At 41.9% G+C, this 27,691-nt stretch overlaps 1 protein-coding gene across 7 annotated transcripts in view; it reads left to right on the top strand.

The window, feature by feature from the left end:
* CLASP1 (cytoplasmic linker associated protein 1) overlaps positions 1-27,691 on the top strand; it is a 272,935-nt gene that overhangs the window by 170,623 nt on the left and 74,621 nt on the right. For all 7 annotated transcript variants that reach the window (XM_032638591.1, XM_032638585.1, XM_032638587.1 and 4 more), the window contains 2 exons: positions 13,094-13,201; positions 17,398-17,565. In XM_032638591.1, coding sequence (XP_032494482.1) covers positions 13,094-13,201; positions 17,398-17,565 — 276 coding nt within the window. The remainder of the gene's footprint in view (positions 1-13,093; positions 13,202-17,397; positions 17,566-27,691) is intronic.

Raw genomic sequence — 27,691 nt, 5'->3', positions numbered from 1 at the left:
CCAAAAATATCAGCCCGCAGATATAACATAACCCTTCGGAGGAGCAGTTACAAGTACTACCGAGGTAGACACGTTACGTCTGTGAGGAGTGTAGCGTTAAAGCTCATGATCCTTTTCCAAATTTCTAGAGTCCAGACGTGTGAGGGGAGACACGGAGCCCCTAGGCCCTGACTCAGGTACCGAGCTGGACGGTCTTGCTGCTCGCTGTGTGGCTGGGACAGGCCTTGCTGCAGCCAGCTTCTCGGAGCTGCTCACTGACTGTCTCTGTCCTTTGGGTGTCCTTTAGTTCCCTGCCCCCCCTTATTCTGCTGGTGCTTTGTTCCAAAAAACAGGGGACTCTTCAGAGGATGAGGTTGGGCCACATCAGAAACACAGGCAGTCTGTCAGCTGAGGAGCGACCCTGGGCTGCCCTTTCGTGTTTTGTCTTCTGCAGGCAGAAGCACATTGTCCTAAGCCGATTTCGGTAGAAGGTGCACCACTTACTTGCTTCCGACTCTGCTTTGCTGTTGAACTTGTTTCCCTTTTAATTTTATTTTAAACTGTACTTTTGCTTCGTTAGTAGCCAATAATAACATTCTGCTTTTTAATTTTTTTGATGCGACTAACTGTTCCCTGTTGTCCCTTCCCTTGTTTTTTAATTTGCTTAAAGATGGCACTGCCACCAAAGCGGAGGGTAAGCAGTTTGTCTCTGTGGCCGAGCTGTGTTTCCCTCTCACTGGTCCTCTGTCCCCACGAGTGTTGCCTGGCGCCCTCGCCCTCCCCGGGGTCCCTGCATGACACGTTGCACGTGCATCCCTCCACTCTTCTTCATCCTGTTTCCACTGGGTTTTGCCTTCCCCCAACCTGAGCTCTCCTCTCCTTTCTTGTGTGGTCGTTGTGCTTGTGAATTTGGGCCCTGAGTGTGCTGTACGTGGCGTCGCTCTGAGCCCACACTGGGAGGAGGGTCACGTGACCTCGTGGGTCCCAGCTGCTGTCACCCCTGAAGCACCACCTCAGCTTCCGTTTCATCCTCCTCACTTTGTGCTTTTGTGGGCCTCTCAGGATTTGCCTTTCCTCTTTTAAACATAAATTTAAGTGTCAGTCGTCAATTCAGGTTCAAGGCTGGTGAAGGTTTTCCAGCAGGTAATTTCTAGACGTGAAAAAAATTGTTTCCTCTCCCCTAAAAGTGCTGAATTATGTGATGCCATTTCTGTTTGTCTCACTGACGCATACGTCATTCATTCCTGTACCTTGGTCCATCCACTCAGCAGCCTTGTCCTCTGTGACACACAGGGATATAGCTGGTGGAAGAAATACACAAACCCATGTCCACTTTGTCTTCTTTTTGTCTCATTCTCAAGAGGCTCTTTCTGATGTTTCATTCTTTTGAATTTTAGATGGAGCTGTTCTCATTGGTACAGGTCTTTGATTAGAACATGCTAGACAAGGTCGACCTTGCAAAGTCTCTAGATAGTAAGCACGATGTCTCAAATAATTGAAATTTAGAGTTAACCTCGTCTGCTTAAGGGAATGGCTTAGACCCATGAACCCTCGGGATGATTTAACAATTAGGAACTGCTAGATGACTTTCCTGTATTGTTTAGCCGCTCTAAAGGGCCAGCCAGCAGAGCAGACTGGGTTTTATCTCGAGATGTGCACTACTTCCTGAGGGACTCGCAAAGGAAAAATCGGAACGGAACTTCTAAAAAAGACGAGCGTAGTCTCAAGATCAGTGTTCTTTTCTGTGTTTAAAAAAAAAAAAGATCAGTGTTCTTCAAACTCATCTCATCGTAAAAATCACCTGGGTGCTTGCTGCAGGGGCAGAGTCCTAGGCCCTGCCCCCTGAAAATGCTGACTAGCTTTGGAAGGAGCAGGGACTCCGAACATTCACCAAGCCCCGCTGGTGGTTCTTGGGGTCGGATAAGTTTTTGAAACGAAAAGTTTCCAAAATGAAAAATGGACAAAAGGCCCACGTCACGACGAGGGTGTCATTTGTGATAGGAGACTGAGGCTGGGTGTGATTTTCTTCATTTTTTTCCTTGATATGAGTCATTTTATATTTCTCCTTCCCCAAGAAACCATCCTAAGTATTTCCTCAGCCTAGACGGATGCGGAGTGGAGGGCAGAATACAATAATGTATTTCGTCTCATCAGATGAAAAGTGAAGAAGTGATGTGGGAAGTTATACATTTTTTGCAGAATGCCCTGCTTGATTTCGTATACCTATATAGCACAATCAAAATCAGCCTGTGATTCCATGCAGCAGTGGGGATTTTGAACTTTTTTTTTTTCTTCTTTCTGTGAGTTTTCTTTTACCTGTCCAGAGCAAGATCAGAAGGTTGCTTACTTAGTTATTGTGCAGGAGGCTGAGGATGAGAAGTCTCTTTCAGGTTCTCCTTCTTGTAGAAAAGTGGAGGTTGATCTGTGGGCCCTTACTTAATCTTATATAGAGTTCAGAATCAGCCAGAAGAGAACCTTATCGGGGCAGCCCCGTGCGCCTTGGCCTCAGTCCCAGGGCCATCCAGGCCATCACAGAACTGGCCGCTCAGAGCCTCCAGCCTTGTGTGATGACAAGACAGAATACAGAGGCCCCGGGAGGCCTGTGAACTGGAGCCCCTCTAGGCCGTCACTTCTGTTTGTTTCAGCTCTGAAACTTAGCAGGCCTGCTTAGAAAAGCTACACATGCAGCAAGTATCACTTAGCATCTTGTCATGAGTTTTCTGTCTGAATTTTAGGGATCATTATGGGCCTTTTGAAGATTTGTTAATAAAGTCTGTTGGCTATTTTACTATCTAGCTCCTGAGGCAAGCGCTAGGCACTTGCATCACGAGGCAAAGATATGACTTTGAATCAGTGGTTGGATGCTCTAAATTCAGAATTCAGGCAATACATTTGAAACCTGGCCACTCCCTTATTATCGGAATTGAGAAAAACAAATAGTCTTTGGGAGTTACCTATCCCACATACCAAGTAGCCACTCTAATGTTTATGACTAATCAGATAAATATTTTTTGTGAAGGACTCAAAGCTCAACTTTTGGACGAAAGTTTATTTCCAGGTTATCTTTCAGTGTGTTATTATGTTCAGTGATTTGGGGGATTTGGAAAAGGAAGCATTGATAGTGTCTTTTACGCTGCTCGTGAGAGAGTTTATTATGATCACCCTGGACCCTTGAGCAACATGAATTTGAAGCGTGTGGGCCCACTATAGGCGGATTGTTTTCAGTAAACTTACAGAACTGCACAGTCTGTGCAGGGCAGCTGTGGGACTCGAGCATCTGTGGACTCGAGCATCCCCGGCCGGCCCTGGAACCAACCAGTCTCTGCGGGTACCAGGGGTGGCTGCAGATACTCCAGTTGTGTGGAAACGAATGACTCGCATCTTCTCATCTCATGCTTTTTTTTTTCTTTTAAATTTAGCTGCTGGGTTTAGGAAATGTATTATTCGTGTTTTTTTTCCCCCAAAGAAATAATTTTAAATGAAGAGTTAAAATACTTCAGTGACCTGTTGGCACCAACAACTTAGTGGTGGGTTCAGAGCGTAGGTAATCATAGGTTACTAAGTGTAGTCAAAGGCCATGCTTAACTACTGGTGATTTTAATTAAGGTTACACAATAAAAACTATGTAGCCTTGTCTGCTCTTCTGGAAAAGGAACTTAGATTTAGTTCTCTTTTACTGGGAAATAAAACATTTGGTATTGCTGTATGTCTGTCGAAGAGCTCTGAATTTTAAGAAGTTGGCCTTTTTACACAATGAAAAAATATGTATGTATAAAAAAATAAAAGTTGTAAACTTCTTTTACTTTTATCTTTAAAAAATATGAGTGAAGTTATGGAGCGGCGGGCGGTACCTGTAGGTAGCAAAATTTATAGGTGATCAACTTTCCAAATTTTGTTTCTTTCAAAAATGCCACATGCGACTAGAGAGGTTGGGCTTTTTGTGCCCCAGACAGTGGGTGTAAAAGCAGGTTCTTGGACCCAAACGTCCCAACTGGAGAGGGAGATTTACCTGGAGACCTTTTCATTCTCACGCCTCAAAATGGAGACAAAGACCCAAGTGGGGAGAGGCTGTCGAATGATGTATAACTGTCTTAGGCCAAACTGGACGTGGGAAAACCATGCTTCCAGGTTAAACCAGTTCACAGGTTTAGTTTCCAGTCCTGAGGGCTTTTCTAGAAGAATGGCAGTGTGACTAGCTGTTATTAACGGGCCACGAGATACGGATGTTCTGTCTTTATTCCACAAAAGTCAAGGGCTGCACTGCTCTTACAGGTCTGTTGTCCTCTGGGTCTGCTTTTCTCTGGATGTGTGTGTTTGTTGATGCACCTCTTGTCTCTCCCTCCAGAATTTTTTTTCTGCTGTAGCATTCCCTAATACCCCATTTCCATGTCTTTTACTTAACGCTGACGTTTTTTCCTTTTTCACACCTTTCTGTCCCTGTCAAAACACGGTATGAGTGAATATGTCATTAACAGGTCATAGGGTAGAACTGAAGTATATTTTTACTGTTTGTTGCATTTATTGAGCAGGCTTTCTTTTTCCTAAAGACCGCAGAGTATTTTATATCATGTCTTTAAAACATACAGGCACTTGCAGTAATATTGCCAAATTAATAGGATGACTAAACCAAACGATACCTCTTCCAATAAGGGAAATATACATCTGAGTACAATACAACAGAGGCCCTTTAAACTCCCAAAAACGGATTTTAAGGGTGCTCTGAGGTTACTCATGTTAAGTCCCTAGGTGAGAGTTAAGAGTTGGCACTCAGCCAGCATTGTAAAAGTGCTGTATATCCTTGAAAAGGTGGGCTTGGGGAGAAAAACCTTTGAAGACATCAAATTGACATGATCTCTCTCTTGACTTTGTCCCAGGCAAAGGAAAACCAGCCTCCCCTAATTTGTAACTAAACTCTCTTCTCACACAAGTTGTGCTTTCAGTTTTTGTTATCTGTGGTATCTGGGAAACCCCAAACTGATGAATAAGTGGTCTGCGTTTACAGCCTCCACGGGAAAAACAGTGAACTTCTACAGAGGAAGCCACTGTCAAATCTGGTTTCTCAAGGTCCCCACAGATTAAACTCTGGCAAATACGAGCTCATAGTCCAAAATTACATCCATGTTGAGTGAGAAACAGCCGAGAAAAAGAATAAAAACATAATTAATCCTTCAGGACTCGAGGGTCTTTTATGTAATATGAAATTGCTATATTTAAATGTTTAAAGGAAATAAGAAACTTGTATTTTTAGCAGCATGTAGAATTTAGTAGTCTGAGTGATCCTCCCAATTGAGAACAGATCACCCCTCTGGAATAAACGTAGTAAAGCCACTCATCTGCAGACTTAAGCAAAAGCAGAAACCCTAGGAAGTGAGGGCCAGAGCTGGTTTGCATCCTGAGGTTTTTGGCCGAATCCTGGAGACCTGGGGCATTTGCTCAGGACGTGGAGTGGCAGGAAGTCACTGCATCCTCACTGGTGAACAAGAGGTTGACTCTACTGAAGAGAAGAGGACAAGAGGGAGTCTGCCCATTTTAATCTTAAGTACTGGGTGGAGCAGGGAACGTAATCTTCCCTGAGAAGTTGCAGCCATAAATTGGGCCTTCGTGCAGCTTTCTGGTCAGAACTCGTGCTACCTTTGTGGTCTGAGAAATCCAAGCAGATAAATCATGTTAAAGTGGCTGTGGATTGCTTGTATCCACAGGACGCTAGAAGAAGCAAACATAGGTCCTCATTGGAAGAACTCACCTTCAATCTAGGTCTTAAAGAATTCCCATAAAGTTCCAAGAAAATAAACCATTTTGTTGTCTTAATGTTTAAAGAAATAAAAAGAAAAATTGAGAAAGACAAGCAGGGGAGCAAGGAACTATAAAGAATGACCAAGCAGGCTTTGAAAAAGAACAAATGGGTCCTCTAGAAATGAAAATATAGTAAGTTATTAAAATTTAAAACTCGGTGGGTAAATTGAGCTGCAGAACCAATGAAACTGAAGAGTGAACTCACGAATTCAAGGTAAGAAAACATCGTCCAGAGTTATGTGCAGAAGGGACAGAGTTAGAAAACAGGATGGGGTGTTACGTCCCACGGGAAGTAGTGAAGAAATTCAACCTATCTAATTGAGTTTTAAGAAGAGAGACTGGGGTGGAGACAGTATTTGAAGAGGTAGTGGTTGGGAATCTTCACGATTGTTGAAGGACACTGAACCGCAGATGCAAAAAACCCGGTACATCCCAGCCAAGACAAAAAGAAAATCCACAGTGAAACACATCATAGCAAAACTGCAGAACACCAGAAATTAAAAAAATAAATATATTACAAATAGCCAGAGGGAAGAAGAGACTACCCACAAAGGAAAGCCAGAGTTTAAATACAACTGGGGACCCTGGAATCAGATCGATGGAGCATATCAACGTCCGTGTCCTGTTTCTGACTTTCTACAATAGTTTTGTAAGATGTTACCATTGAGCGAAACTGGGTAAAGAACACACGGGATCTCCGTGTATTATATCTTACAGTCAAATCTGAGTGTACAATTATCTCAGAATAAAAAGTTTAAGAAAGGGGTCTAGAAGTTGTGCTTTTAATAATAATATTTTAATCTGTAAGACTGTTACCTTAGAGATAGCAAAGCATATCTTGAAAAAAATTAAGACAAAAGGAGGAAACAAAGGAAGTTAAAAGGAAAATGAGAAATCAAGACAAATAAAAAGCATGCCTATAAGTGGTAAGAACAAGCTCAAATGAACTGAACTTTCCAGTTAAAATAGAAAGATTATTAGACTTAAACTTTTAAAAAGGATCTAGCAGTATGATACTTAAAGAGATTAAGCCTTTAAGACTACAGATAGAGTAAAAGACAAAGGATGAGAAATTCATAGTAAAAGAAAGTTGTTGAAGGTTTATTAATAACAGACCCAAAAAAGGCAAAAAGAGGACTTCTATGTAATAAAAGAGCCAATAAGTCACTAAGGTGCAATAGACCTAAATTTTTATGGATCTAATAAAACAGCCTCAAGATATACAAAAAAGAATTTCCAAATTAATATTTATAGTGGGTGGTATATAAAAATACAAATTTTGAATAACTTTATAATTCAAATTCAAAATAATAAATTTTGAATAACATTAACATAGTTCCAAACTCAGAAGATATAAAGAGGTATGCAGTTTCCCCTCATCTTTGTCTTCCATTTATCTAGTTATCACCTCTTTCCTTCAACCTCAGTATGTTACTGCTTTTAGTTTCATTTTTATCCATAGTTTCTTTGCATAAAGAAGTAATATAGGGAATTCTCTGGTGGTCCAGTGGTTAGGACTCCACGCTTTCACTGCCAGGGGCCTGGATTCAATCGCTGGTCAGGGAACTAAGATTCCACAAGCCGTGTGGCGCAGCAGGAAAAAAACAAACAAACAAAAGAAATAATATGAAAATCATACTTTTCCCTTTTTTAAAACATAAAAGGTAGCATATTTACATACACTATTCTGCATCTTCATTATTTTCACTTAATTATAGCTTAAGATCCTTCCATGTTAGGTTGCAGAACCTCTTCACTCATTAATACTGCTGTACATTCCCCTATGTGGATTAACTTGAACAAACCAAACCCATATTGATAGACATTTGGATTGTTTTCAGAGCTTTGCTGTTACAAACAGTGCTGCCATGAGTTACCTTTTATATACATCATTTTGCATGGACACAAGAATATTGGGAGGATAAATTACCCGAAGTGGAATTGTTGGATTAAAAAGTGCACGCATTTGTAATTGTGATAGATATTGCCAAATAGCCCTCTATAGGGACTGTGTTAATTTTAACTCCCACAAAGAATGAATGAGAGTGCCTGTTTGCCTACATGCCAGAATGTTAGCAAATTTTTAAGATTTTTGCCAATCTTGTCGGTGATAAATAGCATTCTTAATGTCATTTTAATATTCTTTTCTTACTGGGGGGCTGAACACTGTTTCATACATTTCGGGGCCATTTCCATTTCGGTTAAATATCTATTCCTAGCCTTTGACCATTCTTTATTGGGATGTGACCGTGGTGTGTTGAAGCTGGCTTGAACCAGTTCATCAGATTCCAGTTGTTAGATTTTCAGGAATTTTATAAGCTGGTTTACATTATATCAATGGCCTCAAATAGGCCACGGTGGGAATATTTACACCAGGGAATTGCAAAGCACCACAAGTCAGCAGAACACTCCCCCAACCACCACCACCACCCCCTGCACAGTTCCCTTCTAATTGCTAAACATTTACCAGCACACTTGCTGTTGAACTTATTATTGATACCTAGGAATCTTTTATGTGATAAGGAAATTAGCACCTTATGACAGGAGTTGCAAATAATTTTCCCCCATTTGTCATTTTCTCGAATTTGCTCATAGTTTTCTTCCTGCCATCCTGAGATTTAAAAAAAAAAAAAAAAATAGTCAAATTTATCAATCTTTTCTAATGGCTTTTAATTTTGTTATCGTGAGAATGGACTTTCCACTACAAGTTACAATGGAATTCTCCCATGTTTTCTTTCAGAACTTTTTGTTTTTTGGCCGCACTATGCGGCATGTCGGATCTTAGTTCCCCAACCGGGGATTGAACCCGTCCTCCCTGCAGTGGAAGCGCAGAGTCCTAACCTCTGGACCGCCAGGGAAGTTCCCTAAAACTTTGATGGTTTCATATTTGACATTTTAATCTTAGGTCCATTTGCTGCTTTTCATGGTGTAAAGTGTGTGAAGTATGGATCCAACTTATTTTTCCAAAGCAGAACATTAACAAATGAGATCCTATAATCCATTTTTTCAAAAGCAACATATTATGTTGAACTACATATTAATCCTTGTGGAATGAAGCAAAAGCAGTGCTTAGAGGGACGTTCCTAGCCCTGAGTTTATATTAGAGGAGAGACTGAATTAGTTTGTTTACAGTGTGTCAGTGAAAGAACAGAATAAACCCAAAGAAAAGGAGGGAGGAAGTAACAAAGATATGAGTAAAAGTTAATGAAGTAGGAATTAAACATTCGTTTTAGAGGATTAAGAAATACAAAATGTGATTCGTTGAAAATACTAATAAAATAGGCAAACTTTTGGAAAGATCAGTTTGAGAATTGGCAGTGATAAAGCAGGTATAAGTGTGGATCAGTAGAGCTTTAAAGGGTAGTAGAAAACTATGACAATTTTATGTTAACAATTTTAAAGCAAATTGGACGAACTTCTAGGGAAAAAACCTGTTTCTTCAAGAAGAAGAAAAAAACCCAAGTAGTTTTAAGACTACTCATTAAATAATTTGCATCAGTACCTAAAACTCCATCCCCCCACCAAAAGCTAATTAATTAAAATAGAAAAGATATCCAAAATCCCTACCATGCTCAGACGGCTATACATGCAAGTTGTGGAGCATGGGACAGTTCCCGTCTTACATAAACTCAGAGACCAGGAAGAGAGAAGGCTTCCCTCCCTGGTTTCATGTAGCTGTTGTGACCTTGGTACCAGAATCAGATGAGGTACAATACAGACATTCTGTGTACGTGACTGCGTGAGTCATGACAGTGGAGGTTTGATACTTTCAAACCTTATAGATGCAGCTCAGTACGTTTAGGAGAATAATCCTCTTTATCTCAGAAGATGGAAGCAAAGCATTAAAACATTCCAGAAACATTTCTGATAAATTCTTAGCAGTTAGGAATGAGTTTTCTTCACTTGTTGAAGTATAGTTTGTGAAATTCCAGAATTATTTTTTTACATGTGGCTCAAGATAGCAAAGCCTACCTCGTGCTTCTCTTGAGCATTGTGCTGTGTGTCCAAGACAGCAGATAAAGTGATCAAGGGTAGAGTTTGAAGGGAGGAAACTGAAGTCTTATTTGCAGGTGGTTTTCTGTTTAGAGAACACCACATAATCTACATGTAAATTGGTAGGATTAATAAAAGTTTAGCAAGGTCCCTAGAGTTAAGCCGGGGCTTCCCTGGTGGTGCAGTGGTTGAGAGTCTGCCTGCTGATGCAGGGGACACGGGTTCGTGCTCCGGTCCGGGGGGATCCCACATGCCGCAGAGCGGCTGGGTCCGTGGGCCATGGCCACTGAGCCTGCGCGTCCGGAGCCTGTGCGGGAGAGGCCACAGCAGTGAGAGGCCTGCGTACCACCAAAAAAAAAAAAAAAAAAAAAAAAAAAAAAAAAATATATATATATATATATATATAAAACAGTCATATTCTTATTTGTCAGCAAGTTAGACAATATAATTTAATCAACTGTGTTGTGTATAATAAAAATAAGGCGCCTTTGAATAAGTCTATAAAAATTGAATAAAACTTTTGGAAAAATTATAGGCTTTATTGAAAGACACTGAAGAAGGTGAAAAAGAGAAAATGCTAACGAATGGAAAGATCAATATCATAGGGCTGCCCCCCCTCCGCCCCCAGCTTAACCCCAAATTCCACATTGCCAGTCAGAATTTCAACATGTCTTTTTATTACATCTTCACGTGCGCATATGCAAGAGAGCAGAGGGCTTTAGGGGAAAGTGGCTTGATTTGCCCTACCAATTAGGAAGGTAGTTTTGAAAAGCTACTCACAACAGTGTATGTTGTACAGGATGGACACATGGACTGATGGGGCAGACACCACAGTGGAGAAAACGGACCCTTGCATGTATACAAGTACTTGTAAGTGACAAAGATGGCTTTGTAGGTTAGTTAAGAAAGGGGTTAAGTAAATTTGTTTGGACCTTCGTTAGTCACACAGAAAAAGTAAAACGGGTCTCTCCTTTACGTCCTACAAAAAATCACTTCCGTAACTGAGGTCACAGATAAAATGTTGAGCCAAACAGTAAGTTTTGGAAAAACATATACCCTATGATACGATTAAAAACATTAAAAAAACATAAAATAATGCCATCTATTTCTTGGTTATGCAACTATGTATATTAAAAACATAAAGAAACGCTAGGGAATGATGACCAGTGGAGGGTTGGGGGGAGGTGGAGGACACAGGGACATAGCAAAGAAGATTTTTTTATTTTCTTAGCTGAGAGGGTTTGGATGATCACTTAAAAAATCCTAAGAAATTAGATTCAGTTGTTTTTTTCACGTTCAGTTTTCTTGGTGACTTCCTTAGCAGAGTAAAATGCCCTAGCTCACGCGTCGGCCCGCCAGGCAGCCAGGCACAGGCATCTGAACCTGTGGTGGGACCTTGGACAAATTAAGTAACCCCCTTGCTTCTCTGTTTCCTCATATGTAAAGTGGGAATAATTACTTATATGTTGGTGTGAGGATTTTTGTTTTTTAATTTTATTTTATTTTTGGCTGCGTTGGGTCTTTGTTGCTGCACGCGGGCTTTCTCTAGTTGTGGTGAGCGGGGGCTACTCTTTGTTGCAGTGCACAGGCTTCTCATTGCGGTGGCTGCTCTCGTTGCGGAGCACGGGCTCTAGGCGCACAGGATTCGGTAGTTGTAGCACGCAGGCTCAGTAGTTGTGGCGCACGGGCTTAGTTGCTCCGCGGCATGTGGGATCTTCCCGGACCAGGGCTCGAACCTATGTCCCCTGCATTGGCAGGCGGATTCTTTTTTTTTTTTTTTTTTTTTTTTTAAATAATTTTTTTTTTTTAAATTAATTAATTATTTATTTTTCGTTGTGTTGGGTCTTCGTTTCTGTGCGAGGGCTTTCTCTAGTTGTGGCAAGCGGGGGCCACTCTTCATCGTTGTGCGGGGGCCACTCTTCATCGCGGTGTGCGGGCCTCTCACTGTCGTGGCCTCTCTTGTTGGGAGCACAGGCTCCAGGCGCACAGGCTCAGTAGTTGTGGCTCACGGGCCCAGTTGCTCCGCGGCATGTGGGATCTTCCCAGATCAGGGCTCGAACCCGTGTCCCCTGCATTGGCAGGCAGATTCTCAACCACTGCGCCACCAGGGAAGCCCGGCAGGCGGATTCTTAACCACCGTGCCACCAGGGAAGCCCGGTGTGAGGATTTTGAGTGCACACATATATAGCTCATAGTATCCTATATGATATAGCTCCTAATTTTAGTCTGGATTCTAGAACTTGTAGGGCTTTCATTCAACTGCTAATAAAAGTCATTGATTCTTTCTAGTTTTCTTTCTTCCTTTTTTTTTTTTTTAATTAAGTGCAGTGCTTTCTTTTATTGCTCTTTACCTTCCTTTCTTGAACCTTTTCAAGCCTTAGGATTTGTTTTTCCGTATTGCCTTTCTGCAAACTTTCTCAGTTGATGAGGTAGATGTGCTTTTGAACAGTGTAAGAAGCCAGTGGGAGTTCAAATTGCTTTGTGTTTTCCCTATCAGATTGCTCTTCCGATTGAATTATGGAAATCGGGGCATTTGTGCCCCTTTGAAAACAAAGAAGCCCTGTATTTTAAAAAGTTTAATTCCTTATCATTCTAGTCTTACCATCAGTGATTTTGTATTTATGAATCCATTTTTATTTTTATGGTTTCATGCTTTAATAATTGGAGTTAACACATTGCTTTACTTAATAATGGCAAATATTCTTCATAAATGCCTATGACATTGCATTATTTTTAGGTCACTTCTCTAGGTATTCCTAATATTGATTCTTTCTATAAACTTCATCTTTTTGCAGACTAGAAACTTGCTGGCATACATGCTTTAAAATAGAAGTTTAATGCTACATAGCAAGACACGTTTATTCTCCAGGGTGATCTAGCTTTTGCTGATTGCTGAGTTAAGAAGGTTTCTTTGTTTTATTTTGCATTTACTCTTTTTTTTTTTTTTTCCTGTAGTAGTTTTCTGAAGATGACAGCTAATATTCTTTCCTGCTTTTGGAAATTCGACAGACATGTCGGCAATGAACAGGAGAGAGAATTTAATCTGGAAAAAAAATTGTGGAAAAAACCCTCAAGTGACTATCACCTCCCCATCTGAAAATAGAATATGCTAAAACAATTGAAAGCAAAGCACCTGATGGGTTCCTGAGTCCCTCTGAGGAGTTTCTGACGTGTCTGTAGAATTTGTGTGTGCACACAGGGACGCGTGTCAGGGCCACACGTGGGAGACCAGCTCCCCTGGCGGTGGCTCAGCCCGCGCCCCTTGCCCGAGGAGTGGTCGCGTGTATTGGAAACATTACGGAAGCACTGTTTTTGCCGTGTCCTCCAGGTCGGATCCGCACACGACGGCAGAGCTCTGGGAGCGCCACCAATGTCACCTCCACGCCTTCCGACAGTCGGGGCCGCAGCCGCGCCAAAGTGGTCTCACAGTCCCAGCGTAAGAAGTATATTTTATGCTCTCTGCTCTCTTAGTTTTATCCAACAGCCATTCTGCAGCTGAAAATTTATAGTATTTTCATCGACTTAATGGAAAAACACATTTCTGTGGTTCTAAGACACTGTGAATAATCTTGATGTTTGTTGGATGCTTACAAGACGGGGTATTCCAGTGTACCTGTGTCCTCTTTCCAGGTGATTTACACTTTGTGTCCTTAGGCAGGAAACATTGAAATGCAGTTTCCCTCCCCTCAAGCCTCCCAAAGTGAATCGTACTTGGGCTGGGACCCATTTTGCTGTTGATGAGGGATCCTGATGTCATTCAAGAGCAGCTCCGGGGGGGGGGAGATGACTTCATGCTGAGGTCTCTTCCCAGCGGCAATAAGTAAATCCATTCGAAGCTGCCCCCCCCCCCCCCACATCACCCGCTGCGCTAACATGCCACTCTGCTCCTTTCCTCCTGCCAGTGTGGGCTCTCGCTTCGCTCGGCTGCCCTCGCTCGCTTCCATTGCTGCTTCTCTGTATGTGTTGAGTCACCTGATTTGTTAACATCAGCCATGAAAGCAGCCGTGGGCGGGATGAGTGTGTTCTGATCTCTCTTAGGATTCAGGCTTGGTGTCTCACTTCCCAGCTTCCCGGTCTGTGCACCAGGAGTGGGGCGGGGGGTCAGGGCCCTCCTGGGCAGGCGACCATGGTGGAGGTGCTCGTCAGCTGACGGAGTCGGCCTCCTTCGTGGCCCCAGGAGCTGTCTGGCTTGTGTAGAGAGCGGCTAGTCTGAGGCCAAACCTTAGTTAGCTTCTCTCGTAGGTGTTTAGAGTGCCTTCCTCAGCTCCTCCTGAATTTAGATGCTTTCCCCACGTCCCTTTGATAACTAGAGTCCTCATGTTAAAAGAAGCTTATGTCCTTTCTGAAAAGAAAGTCCAAGGTCAGACATACTGCTGTGAGACGACAGCACCCAGGCTTGTTTGTCTGACGCAGAAGCCCATGCTTTTAGTGTATTACACCATACCACACAGCATAGGTTGTGCAGGTGTAGTCCAGTTCTGCCTGGGGAGTAGTGTCCAGGCCCTGGTTATTCTGGTGAACCCTAGTGATACCTGGAGTCACAGATAGATATAATACTCTGGTCATGACCTCATAAATATGAGTCGGGTCTTATTGCAAAAAAAATTTTTCTTGGCCAAAAATGTTCGAGACTCAGAATATAAGTCAATACGTTGAAATTGAGTTGAATAAAAAAATTGTATAGGGTTGTATAGGCTGTATAGGGTTGTTTCCTTTCTTGGAGCGTGAGGGCTGAACAGTATTTTCCATTTCTTTATGTCTGCTGTTTATTGGCATTGGCCTCTGCAAGGGCCCCTGCCCCTAGCTGGGTCCTCTGCTTAAGAGGTGGTGGAAATAAAGTTCTTCTGTAGCGGGGGATGATAGAGCTTTAATTTTTCAGTCATAAAAATACTGCACCTTGCCTTGGGGATCCACTTGAAAAGCTCATCAGTTTTATTTTACTCACCAAATTCCACTCAAGGGAAAGAGACAACACCAGCAAACGATCAAGCCTGGACCTTAAACTTACATATATAAATCAAATATTCTTTTTTTTACATCTTTATTGGAGTATAATTGTTTTACAATGGTGTGTTAGTTTCTGCTTTATAACATGGTGAATCAGTCATACATATGTTCCCATATCTCTTCCCTCTTGCATCTCCCTCCCTCCCACCCTCCAAATATTCTTTTAAAAATTATTTTAATAGGTAGATAGGAGCACATCTAGATATTTTACGAATGTAGCTATACTAGCATTCATAGTTCTGGTTTAAGAGTAAGTAGATTTCGTTAATATTAAATTTAAGACAGTTAACAGTTGGCATCTTTTGAATAGTTGAGGACTTAAATATGTGAGGATTAATGTTTAAATATTGGAGAATTTGGCATAAGACATTCAGATGAAACTACCTAGTAGTGGTTTCTTCCACTTGGTTGATGTCTCTGGAGCACCTCCTGTGTGGTGAGCACCATGTGCAGGGGTAGAGATACACAGACGGTAAGATGCAGTCACTTCTGCCAGGCTGCTCAGAGCCAGAGGGCAGGTGCCCCCAAAGGGCCCGGCATCTTCTCTGCATCTCATCCGCCTGGCACTGTGCCTGGCGCATGGTAGGTTCATAAGTGTTTCATGAGCAGATCTGAAATAAATGCTAATACAGTATGATGTGTATAAAGTAAAAATAAGCACGAAAATAGGCTAGGAGGAACAAGACCTAGAAAAACAGCCCTTTTGCTAATGTGTTTGTGAACAAAGACATTTGTGCTGTGTTGCATGCTGACCTTCTGTATTGTGTTATTGTCTTTTAATCCACTTTTTGCCTGTCCTTTGGTCTGCTCTCATAATCAAGGATCCAGATCTGCTAATCCTGCTGGTGGTAAGCCATTTCTCTTCTTGCTTTTTTTTTGTTTTTTGCATTCTCCCTCACCCCATGTTCCTTGCACAATATTAATTTCTCTCTTTATTATGAGCTTAGTTAATCTTGCTGCGTTTTTTCTGTATGTTCAAATTCCAGAGTTTGAAATGGATTTCTTTTCTCCTTTTATACAGCTTAATCGTTTATTTGTGTGCTCAGATTTTATGGGCAAAATTAATAGATCCTGAGACATGTTCTTCATGGGAACGTGTACTGATAATTTTATAATGAATTTCACTTAAACTGTAGTTAAAAGTACGAATTTTCGTAAGTAGTCATCTGAGTGATTTATTTGAATGATGGAGGTGTGTGTGTGTGTGTGTGTGTGTGTGTGTGTGTGTGTGTGTGTGTGTTTAATTTCCAGGTAAGTGTTATTTTGAAGGTTTCTCCCTCTGGATCATTCTATTCTGCTACATGATAACAAATACTTGATATTTGCGAATTTTATTGCCTTCTCTGCTTAAGGAGATGATCTAAGTTAATGACTGCCATTTGGGTGTATTGGTATGATCCTTAAAATTCTGCTGCTTTCTTTAAGAAAGAATTTTGTTTTACAAGAAATGGTTATACAGGTATATAGTCACTTAGCCATTTATAAAAATAACTAACCATATTATGATTTTAATTTCTAATTTTATTGCATTCACATCAGGGAATGTTTTCTATATAATTTCTACCTTTGTAAAAGGTTATTGAGATTTCCTTTGAGGCTTAGTACATAGTCAGTTTTTGTACTATTCCTGTGTGGAAATGTGAAAGGAATGTGTATTCTGTTTGTTGGACTATACATTGTGTGTATATGCGGGAGGTGTGTTTATACATATCTGTATAGTTTTGACTGCATGTCTGCCAGTTTCTGAGTAGTGTATTAATCTTTCATTAGTATTAGTCTTTCTGAGAGATATATTAATAATTACGGCCTTTTCAATCTCTCTGGATTTTTATCGTTTTTGTGTTTTCTATCTCAAAGCTATGTTACGTGGAGCATAAAGTTTCATGATTATTATATCTTTAAGGATAATTATTTAATCAATATGAAACATCCTTTTTTCTCTTTTAATGCTGTTTTTTATTCTGTTTTGTTGTTTTGTTATATGTATGTTGTTTGTCTCTTATAAACAACATACAGTTGAATTTCATTTCAGTTTTTTAAAACCAATCCAGGAATCTGTCTTTTAATAGTTGAATTTAATCCAGCCACATTTATTATGATTACCGATATGTTTGAGCTTATTCTTACCATTTTATCTTGTGATTTCTGTTTACCATATTTCTGCCTCCTTTTCCATTTAGATTAATGGAGTCTTCCTTTAGCGTTTAAGAAATTTCTGTTACATTTCTACTCTTTCAGCCATTTTTTAACATACCAACTCCTACAGAAAACAAACCAGTTAATAAATAAACGCCTTTGTGATTATTTGTAGAAATTTGCTGTGCAACTGAGAGGCTTTTTGTACTCAACCTGAGCCTGCTCTTTTGAATCAGAAATTTTGCAGTCATTTCTGTAGAACTCCATCTTTAATTCTCCTGTGTATAAATACTCTTTTATGAAAATTTGATGTTCCTTTATGCTCCTTAGTTTTTGAAAAATTAGTGATGTTACCAGCTAGAAAGCTATTTTTATATAAAATTCTCTTGATATTTGATCCAAACTCATGTGTAAACTGACTTCTAAAATTACTGTAATTTATTTCTTGATTTACATCCATTATTCAATTTTGTTTCGCTTCATTTTTAGCTGGCAGCCGATCAAGTTCCCCAGGGAAATTGTTGGGAAGTGGTTATAGTGGCCTTGCTGGGGGTTCCTCGAGAGGCCCACCTGCGACACCCTCTTCAGAAAAACGAAGCAAGATTCCCAGGAGTCAGGGATGTAGCCGAGAAACAAGTCCAAACCGCATAGGATTAGGTGAGAATTCTCAAAGATCTTGACACATCATTCCCAGCCTGGTCATAATTTTGATTATAATCTAATGACTTTGTCTCCTGTGGGAAATAGCTGTTTTTGAACCGAGGATGTCACTTTGCCTGTGTTAAAAAGACATTTCAGTTTGTGCTTTTTACAGATGATAGCAGGTTCAGTTTTCAGTTAGGACTGACAAATATGTGGGGTTTACCTTCACTCTGATGGGAAAGAATTACACCATTGTGGGCTTCTGTGGGTTAGAGTCATTTTGCAAAACATTAGCCTGGGGGGATGGGCAGGCTTCTTTCCTGCATGGGAGCACTGTTGCTTTTTCCATTTGTCTTCCACTGATTAGCAGTAAATAGCCATTAACCTATATAAATATTCAGAAGCAATTTGTAGGGTCCACATTTATTTTGATTTTGCTCTTCTCTAACCCAATTGGTGAAAATTATCATCACAGAATATCTGTAGTTGTTACTTTTGACATAATGTTGTTCAAACATAAAAACCAAGAAGAGGAAACCTAGGTATACATAGTGTTTATTTTTGTGTTGTAGTGTTTAGTTTCTTTGTAGTAGGATTTCATAGGAATGACTCTCAGCAGCTTAACAGTCTTTCACTCTATTAAAATCTAATTTGTATGCTCCCTTTTTAGTAAAACGGTTAGAAGTCTTGTGATCTATTGTGAAAAATCTGTGTTCATACTCTTATAGTCTCACCTGCTTTCTAAGGGTAAAAACCTACTAATGTGAAATCAGAATACTGTATTCTTTTGTCCTGTTGCCTTACCTTTGTCATTTATTCATTTATCTCCTCAATAACTTTTACTGAATACTGGAACGTTTACTGTGATGTGCTAGGCACGTGTTGTTAGATCTTATGATTAGAAGATAAATGCAGTAGATTTAGCTTCTGACTTCAAAGAGCTTGTGGTCTTAGAGGTGAAAATGTAAGGCAGTATGACAGATACCCTGGCAGGTGCTCTGGGACCGTAGAACAGGAATGTCTGCCCCAGTCCTCCTAGGTTTCCTGCCAGGGGAGCCTTCCCAGAATCGACCCTGTTTTGATGAGCTGTATAAGGTGGCACCAGGCAGGGTGGGGAGATGAGGCAGAGAGGAACCTGTGCAGAAGCGGTCAGACAAGAGGGAGCGTTGTGCGCCCTGGGACCACTAGTGGTTTATCTGACGATAGCCGAGGATGTTTGTCAGAGTGGGTGGCAGATGCGGGCAGAGGGACTGGTAGGGTCCAGCTCACGAATGTCCTTGAAGGCTCCCTGTACTTCGAGAAGGCGGTGGGGGGCAGGTATTTAAGAAGTAGAATCGAAAGGATTTGGTTTGACCAACATTTCCGAAGCAAGTGAGAAATGTAATCAAGCCGTGGTTTTGTTAAAATGCTGCGTGATGCTGACCTTCTGTGAGCTTTATGGAACATGGTCCCTGAGCTGGCCAGTTATTTGCATCCAGTAGTAGCAAGTAATGTGGATACAACCAGAGAAAATATCATGACTGCAATATCTACTGATAAATTTCAGATTTTTTGTTGTCACATACGTGTATTTGGATCTGGTTGTGTTTGGAAAATACATTTGATTTCAAACCTAGGCTTGAGGTTTCAGCTGTCCTTTTCCCACAATTAGTTAAGTTTATAGGATGTTTCTTGGTGATCCTGACTTGTTTCATACTGCTAAAAATTCTTTTCTTTTGTTTTTGCTTTTGTTTTGCGGTACGCGGGCCTCTCACCACTGTGGCCTCTCCCGCTGTGGAGCACAGGCTCCAGACGCGCAGGCTCAGCAGCCATGGCTCACGGGCCCAGGCGCTCCGCGGCATGTGGGATCCTCCCAGACCGGGGCACGAACCCGCGCGTCCCCTGCATCGGCAGGTGGACTCTCAAACACTGCGCCACCAGGGAAGCCCCAGAAATTCTTTCCTTTTTTGGGATTTTACTTTTTAAATTTATTAAAGATGCCATTTTTACCTTCTCCTTGAAATTGGGAAATAATCCAACCTCGATTATCTAACATGACTCTAGGACCTGGCAGTCTATGCTCTTAAGTATGAAGTTTGCACTGTGGGGTAGCTGGAAAGACAGCGTTTAATAAGCCTTTGAAAGAAGTCCTATGGAACATCATCCATCAGTAAGAACTAAATAGGAGCCTGTCAACCTTCCAAAGCGTTCTGATTTGAAACATCATTTTGAAGAAAGTTGTTTCCTTGATGCTCGTTAAGGGGGTTAGTTGTGGATGGAGCTTTGAGGTCATACATACAATTCTGATTAAAGAAGATACTTTATAGACATTTTTGCACATTGTGGGAATATACATACACAGTTATAAAATATATATGAGTAAAATACATCTTTCCACTTTTTTCCTCTAGTACTGCTTAGAGATTCCATTTTATGGGGTGTCAGATATGTTAGCATTTTTCTGTAATAGAGTGTATATTTCTTTGATCACTTAGTATATACTGGGTATATGTCTATGTGTCTAAACATTTGGTTCATTGTATAGCAACTTTAAATATAAATATTCAAAAAAAAGTAGGAGTATCTTTTAAGAATATTTTCTATAATCCCCAAACCGGTTAATAGTTTTCCTCATAGCTTGGAATTTGCCCTGAGAAAGAATTCTAGTTATCTGCAAATTGTATTTGGTTCAACTATGCCTTTTTTTGTTTGAAATAATATTTCTTAACTAAATTTTCCTGTTTCACCTGTGATAAAGATGATGTCAGAGCTCTTTTTCTTTAGCATTTAAGGTTTCTTAAGCAAAACGGGATGTAATTCCTGTTGGATAACTAAGAAACAAAACCCTCCCACGCCCTTCTTTCTGAAATGTATTCCTTCATAAACTGAGCAAATGGAGGAGTGTGTGTGTAAATTGTTTCCTTCTACGTGTGACTTAGGGTAAAGTCACACGAAGTGCTGACCTCTACAGCAGTCACGTTTTGGAAGTTGGCCTTTGGTTCCCTTGTTCTCCCAACTGTCTACTGAAAAGGCTATGAACACATTGGACTTTCTGCCTCTAACAGTCTGTGGATATGCATTTAAAGTGTTCTCAGATGCTTTTCTGGTTAAATGTGTTTTGAAAAAAATTGAAGTTAATAATTCCCTTTAGCTCTTTGTTAGATTAGACTACTGTGTGCAAGACCAAGACATGAGAATGTCTAGGCTAGAGAGACGTTACATGAGAATGTCTAGGCTAGAGAGACGTTTCATGTCTTTAACTTCCAGGAGTTTTCATTGTTCTTCTTGTACTTCTGCTTTTGATAGGAATTCTGGTAGGATCCTTCCTTGAAAGACAAAAGTCAGGAGTTCCCTTAAAACGCTACAAAGGTAGAGTGTCACTCAAGGAATGAAAACCAGTCAGAGGGTTTTCCAGGCTTCCCAGCGTTCCGTGCAGGACTCCAGAACTCCCTGAGAAGCCTGCCTGCTTTTAGGAAGCTCACGCGGCAGATGTGTTTTATCGTCTCTCCCTCCTCTGCCACCCCTCCTCCAAAACCTGTTCCCACACAGAACGCTCACTCTCGGTGCTCAGTACACAGACAGGGTGATTCGGTATGTTGTGGTGTAGTTTTTTTTTTTTTGTTTTTTTTTTTTATGCGTTACGCGGGCCTCTCACTGTTGTGGCCTCTCCCGTTGCGGAGGACAGGCTCCGGACGCGCAGGCCCAGCGGCCATGGCTCACGGGCCCAGCCGCTCCGCGGCATGTGGGATCCTCCCAGACCGGGGCACGAACCCGTGTCCCCTGCATCGGCAGGCGGACTCTCAACCACTGCGCCACCAGGGAAGCCCTGTGGTGTAGTTTTGACGCCTAATCAATTAGTCTTTGTAAAAATCGTTTATGTGTATATACTTACTTTAAATCCTCCTTGTAGGTTAGTCTTTGGAAATGGTGTTGCAAGTAAGGGGGAACTTCTTCCTCTTGTGTTTTAAATTATCCAACATTTGAACTGTTGATTTCACCGCTAAGTGTACTTGAATGAAGTTTGGGGCCAAACCATGCACAGAATTGTAAACAGAATTCTTTTTCTCCGTGTTCTTACCGGCCATATGGTAAAGAAGGCGGTCAGGACAGATGGGTGAATGGACGTTCTCTGGGCCAAATACGAGGACGGTAGACCTCGTTAAGAATTACGATTGTTGTTATTTCACATGGCATCTACCTACTTCTTCTCACGTTCTTCATTGCCCTCACAAAGCAAGCTCAGCCTGGGGAGAGAGCAGAGCTTCCCCATTGTTGTAACATATCTGCTCACTTAAAGCAGGGAGTGAGAACTATGTGAAAATTCAGACGTAATCGGGCAAGAGCTATAAGAAAATGGTCAGCTAAGCATGCCCACATGTGAAGACCTATCAGGACTGGCGTTACTGCTTTTTGATGATTGTTTTGGAGTGGCCGGTGGAATAAGACAAGGTTTTCACGTATGCCTTTCAGCAGGGACCGCAGACGTACCTACGTACGTACCTTATCTCACGGTACCCTTTTCATTTAAATAGTGGGGACTCTCTCTCTCTCTCTCTCACCTTCCTAACTGGAGGCTGAGATCTAGAGCGGCTGAGTGGCTGGACCAGTGAGCTAGCATGGAGCTGGAGAGGGCATTTCTACATTAGATGTGGTAGTGGCCCCCCTAAGGACTCTTTTGTAGGTTTTATGCAACTTTTCCTTGACTGACGGGGTCAGTAGATACTCCCTAGTTTTTTAAGTTTAATTTAGCACCTGTTGCTTTGGCCTTCATGGTAGGAGCAGGAGGTGTTTAGAATGTTATCAAGAATTGCTGATTAAATTGTCACTACTACTCTGAGTGAAAACTCAGTGCTTCCACGTCACTATAGCAAAATGAAGGAGAGTTTAGGAATTCCTAGAGAATTCCAGATGAAGCCCCATTTTGACTGATGGCTGAGATTGCGTTCCTGGGCTTGACCTTGCCTTGCTCGCCAGCACAGACCTGATAAACCTTTGCACATCACTTAGGTACGTTTAGGGTCTCATTCACCTCTGGCACTGAGCAGAGACCACAATAGGAAGTTGGTTTGGTTTTTCACTTCCACGTTCTTCTAACTCAGGGAGTTTTATGATTCTGGTTTGTAAGACATTCTTGTTACGGTTTGGCCATATAATAAATCTACCTTTGCGCTGAAATTATAGGCTTTGCTCATTGCAATGTAGTAAACATGGAGGTTTTTACATCAGTGAATCAAATTTATATTTTCCAAACCTTCTGAGAAAGGCATTTCTGTCTAATCCAGAATTAGTAGATCCTCTCAAGATGGAAATATTTGTTGTTCCCATCAGCTGTCATGTAGGTGGCTACGTGCTTTCAGTTTGCGAAGTTGTTTTTGAGTATTTTGCCAGTACTGCATTTCTGTTTTCTCAAAGCAAGCTGAAAAATAAGAAAATCATGGTCTTTCATGAGATTTATGGCCAAGTTATATTAGCCGTTAGGCTGCTCATGGGGTTCTGTCGTCTCAGTCTCCTGTGATGTGAGAAAGTAATTGGCTTTTATCAGGCCAGTGGATGATCTTTAACCATGACTGTTGGGATTATCGGGCCACCTGGGATGGACTCAGGTGTGAGGCTGGGTGAGTGGAGGTGCTTGGGTAGGGATGACCGACGGATCTTTTTGGATTCCGTAGAAAACACCAGAATTAATGTCAAGATCAGTGAATGAGGGGTTAGCAGTCCCGATTCTTTATATCCTCACACTGATTTGCCCACGCAAGCTCTCTAGCCGGGTCAGTCCTCATGACTTCTCTTTGTAAAGAAGGCCAGGCTGGGGGAGGTGAACAGTCTTCCTTTTAATTAGGTAAGTTCATGGAGTTCAGTGACCAGAGCCTTTATTCTGTTTTTAATCCAGATTAAAATATCTTTCTAAGGACCCAGTGCATATGAAAATGACTATGGCCTTTTATTATCCTCTCAGGGAGGAGTGTGCTGAAACCATAGAAACTGATCATTTCCAGAAGACTTTGGAGCTTGTATATTCTGATCCAGTTTGCTCTTTGGAGAGCTTTCTTTTCCATTTCTTACCTTTAGGTGTTATTTCACCTTCCTACTGAAATGCCCAGCTTTGCGAGGCCATGGGCAAGTCCAGCTTTGCCCACCCCCTCCTGTTGTTGGCCCGTCAGTCAGTGAGGCCCGAGCAGGGGCAGGCGCGGGCCGTGTCGCGATTACGTGAACGGAATGTGACTGACCATGTGTGAGTTTCTCTGTCTTCATTAAACTTGTTCCCCTTCTCTGAAACCCCTCATGCTGCACGCTAGCACGGAGCAGCCGTATCCCTCGACCCAGCATGAGTCAGGGGTGCAGCCGCGATGCCAGCCGTGAGAGCAGCCGCGATACGAGCCCCGCTCGGGGCTTCCCTCCGCTCGGTGAGTACCCGCCGGCCTGGCTCCTGGGGCTCCTCCCGCCCCGCCGGGCCCAGCCACCTGCCTCTGTCCCCCGCCGCTGTCCCGTGCGCCTCTCCGCTCCCGTCCTCTTCCCGAGCCTCCCTTCCTGTCCCTTCTGCATGCTCGGATTCTGGCAGTTCCCAGTTTTCACATATCAGGGGAAGAAAGCACCCATTCGCTCTGTACTGTTGTCGTTTAGGACCACTTGCTCCGGGCAAGCCCGTCTGCGAGGTCGTTGCCAGCGTGTGGCGCAGCTCAGCCAGAGACCATTGCTGCTTAAAAGCTGAGCGCGTCCAAAGTGTCTCTGTACTCACTGAATCTCTGCAACCTGTTTTGAATTTTACCAGGGATCAGCCCATGCGTGATTCACTTCAGAGAAGGAAAAAAAAAAGTATCATCATGATAACATTTAGGAAACTAAGCGTGTGCTCGGTTTGGGGGTGAACACATTAATCGAAAAAGCGGCATGAATATTAGCTCTCCTTCTGTGAGACGAGTCACTTCAAAGCTTTCTTTAAAGCGGTCTGCAAATTGCTTTTGGATAAACGGCCTAAGTGTACAGCACAATGCAAAAACCGTTATGTTCACTGTTAATTATTAAGATACTTTTCATTCTTCCTGGGCCCAACAGGCTGTTTAATGTTTGTGATCCGGTGCCACCCCAGGACAAAAAATTTACAACATTTGGTGGCCATGGTACATGGTAACATTGTACCTCTGATCACCAGTTCGGTGTCAGCTGGGGCTGCTTGTCTGACAGACGCCCGCCGTTTCAGTTTTCCTTACAGCTAGAATTTGTACTTTAACAATTTCTAGTATTCAAGACAAACAAGACCGAAAGAGAAACATTTATGCTTTATAGAATATTGAATTTACATTTTCTATTTCGTTTTAATAGTCTTGCCTTTCTCTAAAATGGACATATACCTTTTTACCTAGTGCAAATTATTAATCCTGTAAGACGTCTATCAACACATACTTTCACACACAAAAAAAAAAAAAAAGAAAAGAAAAATGTTTTGTATTCTTCAGTAATTGTGTTTCAGTTCTTGGGCGTATTAAGTGCTGTACAGCTGTGTATTTTTTCCTCATGATAAGCATGACAGGTAGAAATCACTTTATACCGGTAGGTCCTAGGCCTGAAGTTATTCTCTGGAACTGTGGACTGCAGCAGTCTGTTATTTTGACTCTAATTATGAAACGGGTCTTTGAAATATAAAAATGTCACTTTGGAAGATGGATGTTACAGCAGAAGCATAAGGTTTTAATATTTGCCACTATCTCCTTCTAAGTCATACACTCCTTCCCAGTATCTTTTTTCCCCCAATTAGCATCAGTACTCAGAATCTAGACCTATTTCTTCATGACCGCTGTCCCTGATGGAGTTCTCAGAAAGAGCAGGTGGACAGATGCAGGGCCCTCTAGACGATCACCTGACTTGGTGAGGAGATACCTGTGTGAGGTGTCCTACCTGATGGGCATGAGGGCCTGAGTGGGGCAGCTCACCTGGTCCCTGCCAGCTCTTCCACAGCAGTCCACAGCATTAGATCAGAATCCTCAAAAATCCAGGGCAGCAAGGATGATTTTTTTTTTCTGAGTGAACTGGTGGTTTTTCCTTTGAAGTTAAGGCTGTGTATCTATGCATCCTTGTTCACGATTTGACCTTCGAAATAGCCTGTTCTATAAGTGAAACAGTTCAGTCTGGTTCTTGGTTATTTTGTCTCTTAGAGTTCAGTGTTTTTATTTCATGTGTACACTGCTGTTTTTGTTCCTGTCCATGGAAGCAGCCTTTGTGACCCAGCATGTGGTCTGTGGACCAGGCAAGGTGTGCTGGATTCTTGAAGTCCTGCTTGGACCCTGAGGAGCTGAGGGATCCAGTCTGATTTCCACTGAAGTGTTTTGGTGACAGCCCGGGTTGTGGACGTGTGTCACTGCTGCTACCACAGCTGGAGCTGTGGCTGCAGACATCTCCCCTTCTCACAAGCTCTGGCACCAGCGTGGTCTTCTGTGTGGTCAGGGCAGGAGTTCACATCATTTCAGCTCAGTTTTTAGACCGTGACTTTTTTTCTTTCTTGTTGGGTTAAATCTGTTCATAAAAGTCCCGTCCAGCAAGAACAGCACCAGTGCCCACATGTCCCTGGCACCGTGCTGAGTGATCAGTGGACATATAACCCTTGTGGGTCCTGTTCAGCCTCTGGGACTGGTATCGTCATCCCTCTTGTCTGGATGACAAAACCGAGACCTGGGGAGTGGAGGCCACTTCCCCAAGGTCACACGGGTCTGACTTCAAAGCGTGGCTGTTCCCCTGCCTCACCTGAGGTGTCTTTCATTGGTTCCTCCGAAATGTACTAACTGCTTTCTGAGGCCTCTCCAGGCTCAGGTACAGAGAAAGTGCTTGGCCACGTTTCTGAGTCGGGATTTCCAGGTGTGGCAACGGCACCTGGGAATTCATGGATAAGTCCCAAAGGTTGCTGTGCCCCCTGGGGAGCCTCCTACGCCCTTGGGAGAGTGTGATGTTTCCTTCTTATTCTCATTCACTTTAATGTTCATTTCCTACCCCCTTTATAAGTCAGTGAGATTTTGTATTAGTGCCCCTTTGAATCAACTTACGTAGCCAACCTTCACTTTTTAAAAGAAGAGGACAGAAGTAATTGTTTCAGTGACTACATATTGGGTTTGAGCTTGCATTTTTCTTAAAAAGTTATTTTGGACCATTTTAATGGTATGAATACATAGTGACAGTGACAGCTTTTAGGTGAGATTAAGGCTCTAGGACTCTGCTGTCAATGAGGCTTTGATGTAATCAGGTCCACCTTGGATTCCATTGTGGGACGTTCACTTGAGAACGTGACAGAGAACTTGTTACGTGACAGATTTGCTGTAGAATATTCTGTTGAAATAGAACCAAAGGACGACTTTATAAGGAACCTTCAGATCAGGTGTTGCTTAAACATGGTTTCCAGTTTAAACTGTCAGGATACAATACCATTGTGCTTGTACAAGAAATGAATAGTTTGCTTCAGTCTTACAAAATGTTTTGCCAGTTTCCTTATTTAAGGAAAGTGATTGTTTTGTAATACCTGTTTTAGAGCTTGCCGACTTATTTTTGTGTATCTCGAGGAATTAGGGATTTTCTTTTTCTTTTGCATGCTGGTAAAAATGTGTCCTTACTGACCAGGTAACCTTTGCTGTTCAGTACCCCTTATCCCGCAGATGTGCACATTTCACAAGGTGACACGAGCTTAAGTAAATAAAATTGTATTGAAGAGTTTGGGGTTTTGCCATTTCATGACTAAGCATGTAAATGCGGGAGGATTCTGGACTCTGGCACTGCTTAGTGTCACTCTGTGAAACCTATGAACTCTCTGTGCTACAGTCACCGTGTTCTTTCCAAGTAATGATAGAAGCATGTTGTTTTTTTTTTTTCTTTTTTCTTTTTTTGAGGTAAAGAAAAAGCTACATGTTATGTGGCACTCGGGTCAATAGATTCAGGTTTGGACCCAAGCCTGTATTTCATAATTGTTTCTAAAAGTTATTCTCTCCACACGAGGATGGAGTTTGGTGTATGTTTTCTCAGACTGATGAATTGATGCGATATAATATTATGAGTACTTGCTAGCAAAATAACATTTATTAACCAGCACTGCTGCTGTTAACCCACCACGGTTTATTCTGTGCCTGGTAGCGTTTCAAGTGTTTGATGTATAGTCTCTCCTAATTCTCTTAACTCCCAAGAGGAG

The sequence above is a fragment of the Phocoena sinus genome, chromosome 7 (assembly GCF_008692025.1).
Source record: "Phocoena sinus isolate mPhoSin1 chromosome 7, mPhoSin1.pri, whole genome shotgun sequence".
NCBI lineage: Eukaryota > Metazoa > Chordata > Mammalia > Artiodactyla > Phocoenidae > Phocoena > Phocoena sinus.
The sequence above is the reverse complement of the archived record's forward strand: the minus strand, read 5'-3'. Positions and strand labels throughout refer to the sequence as shown.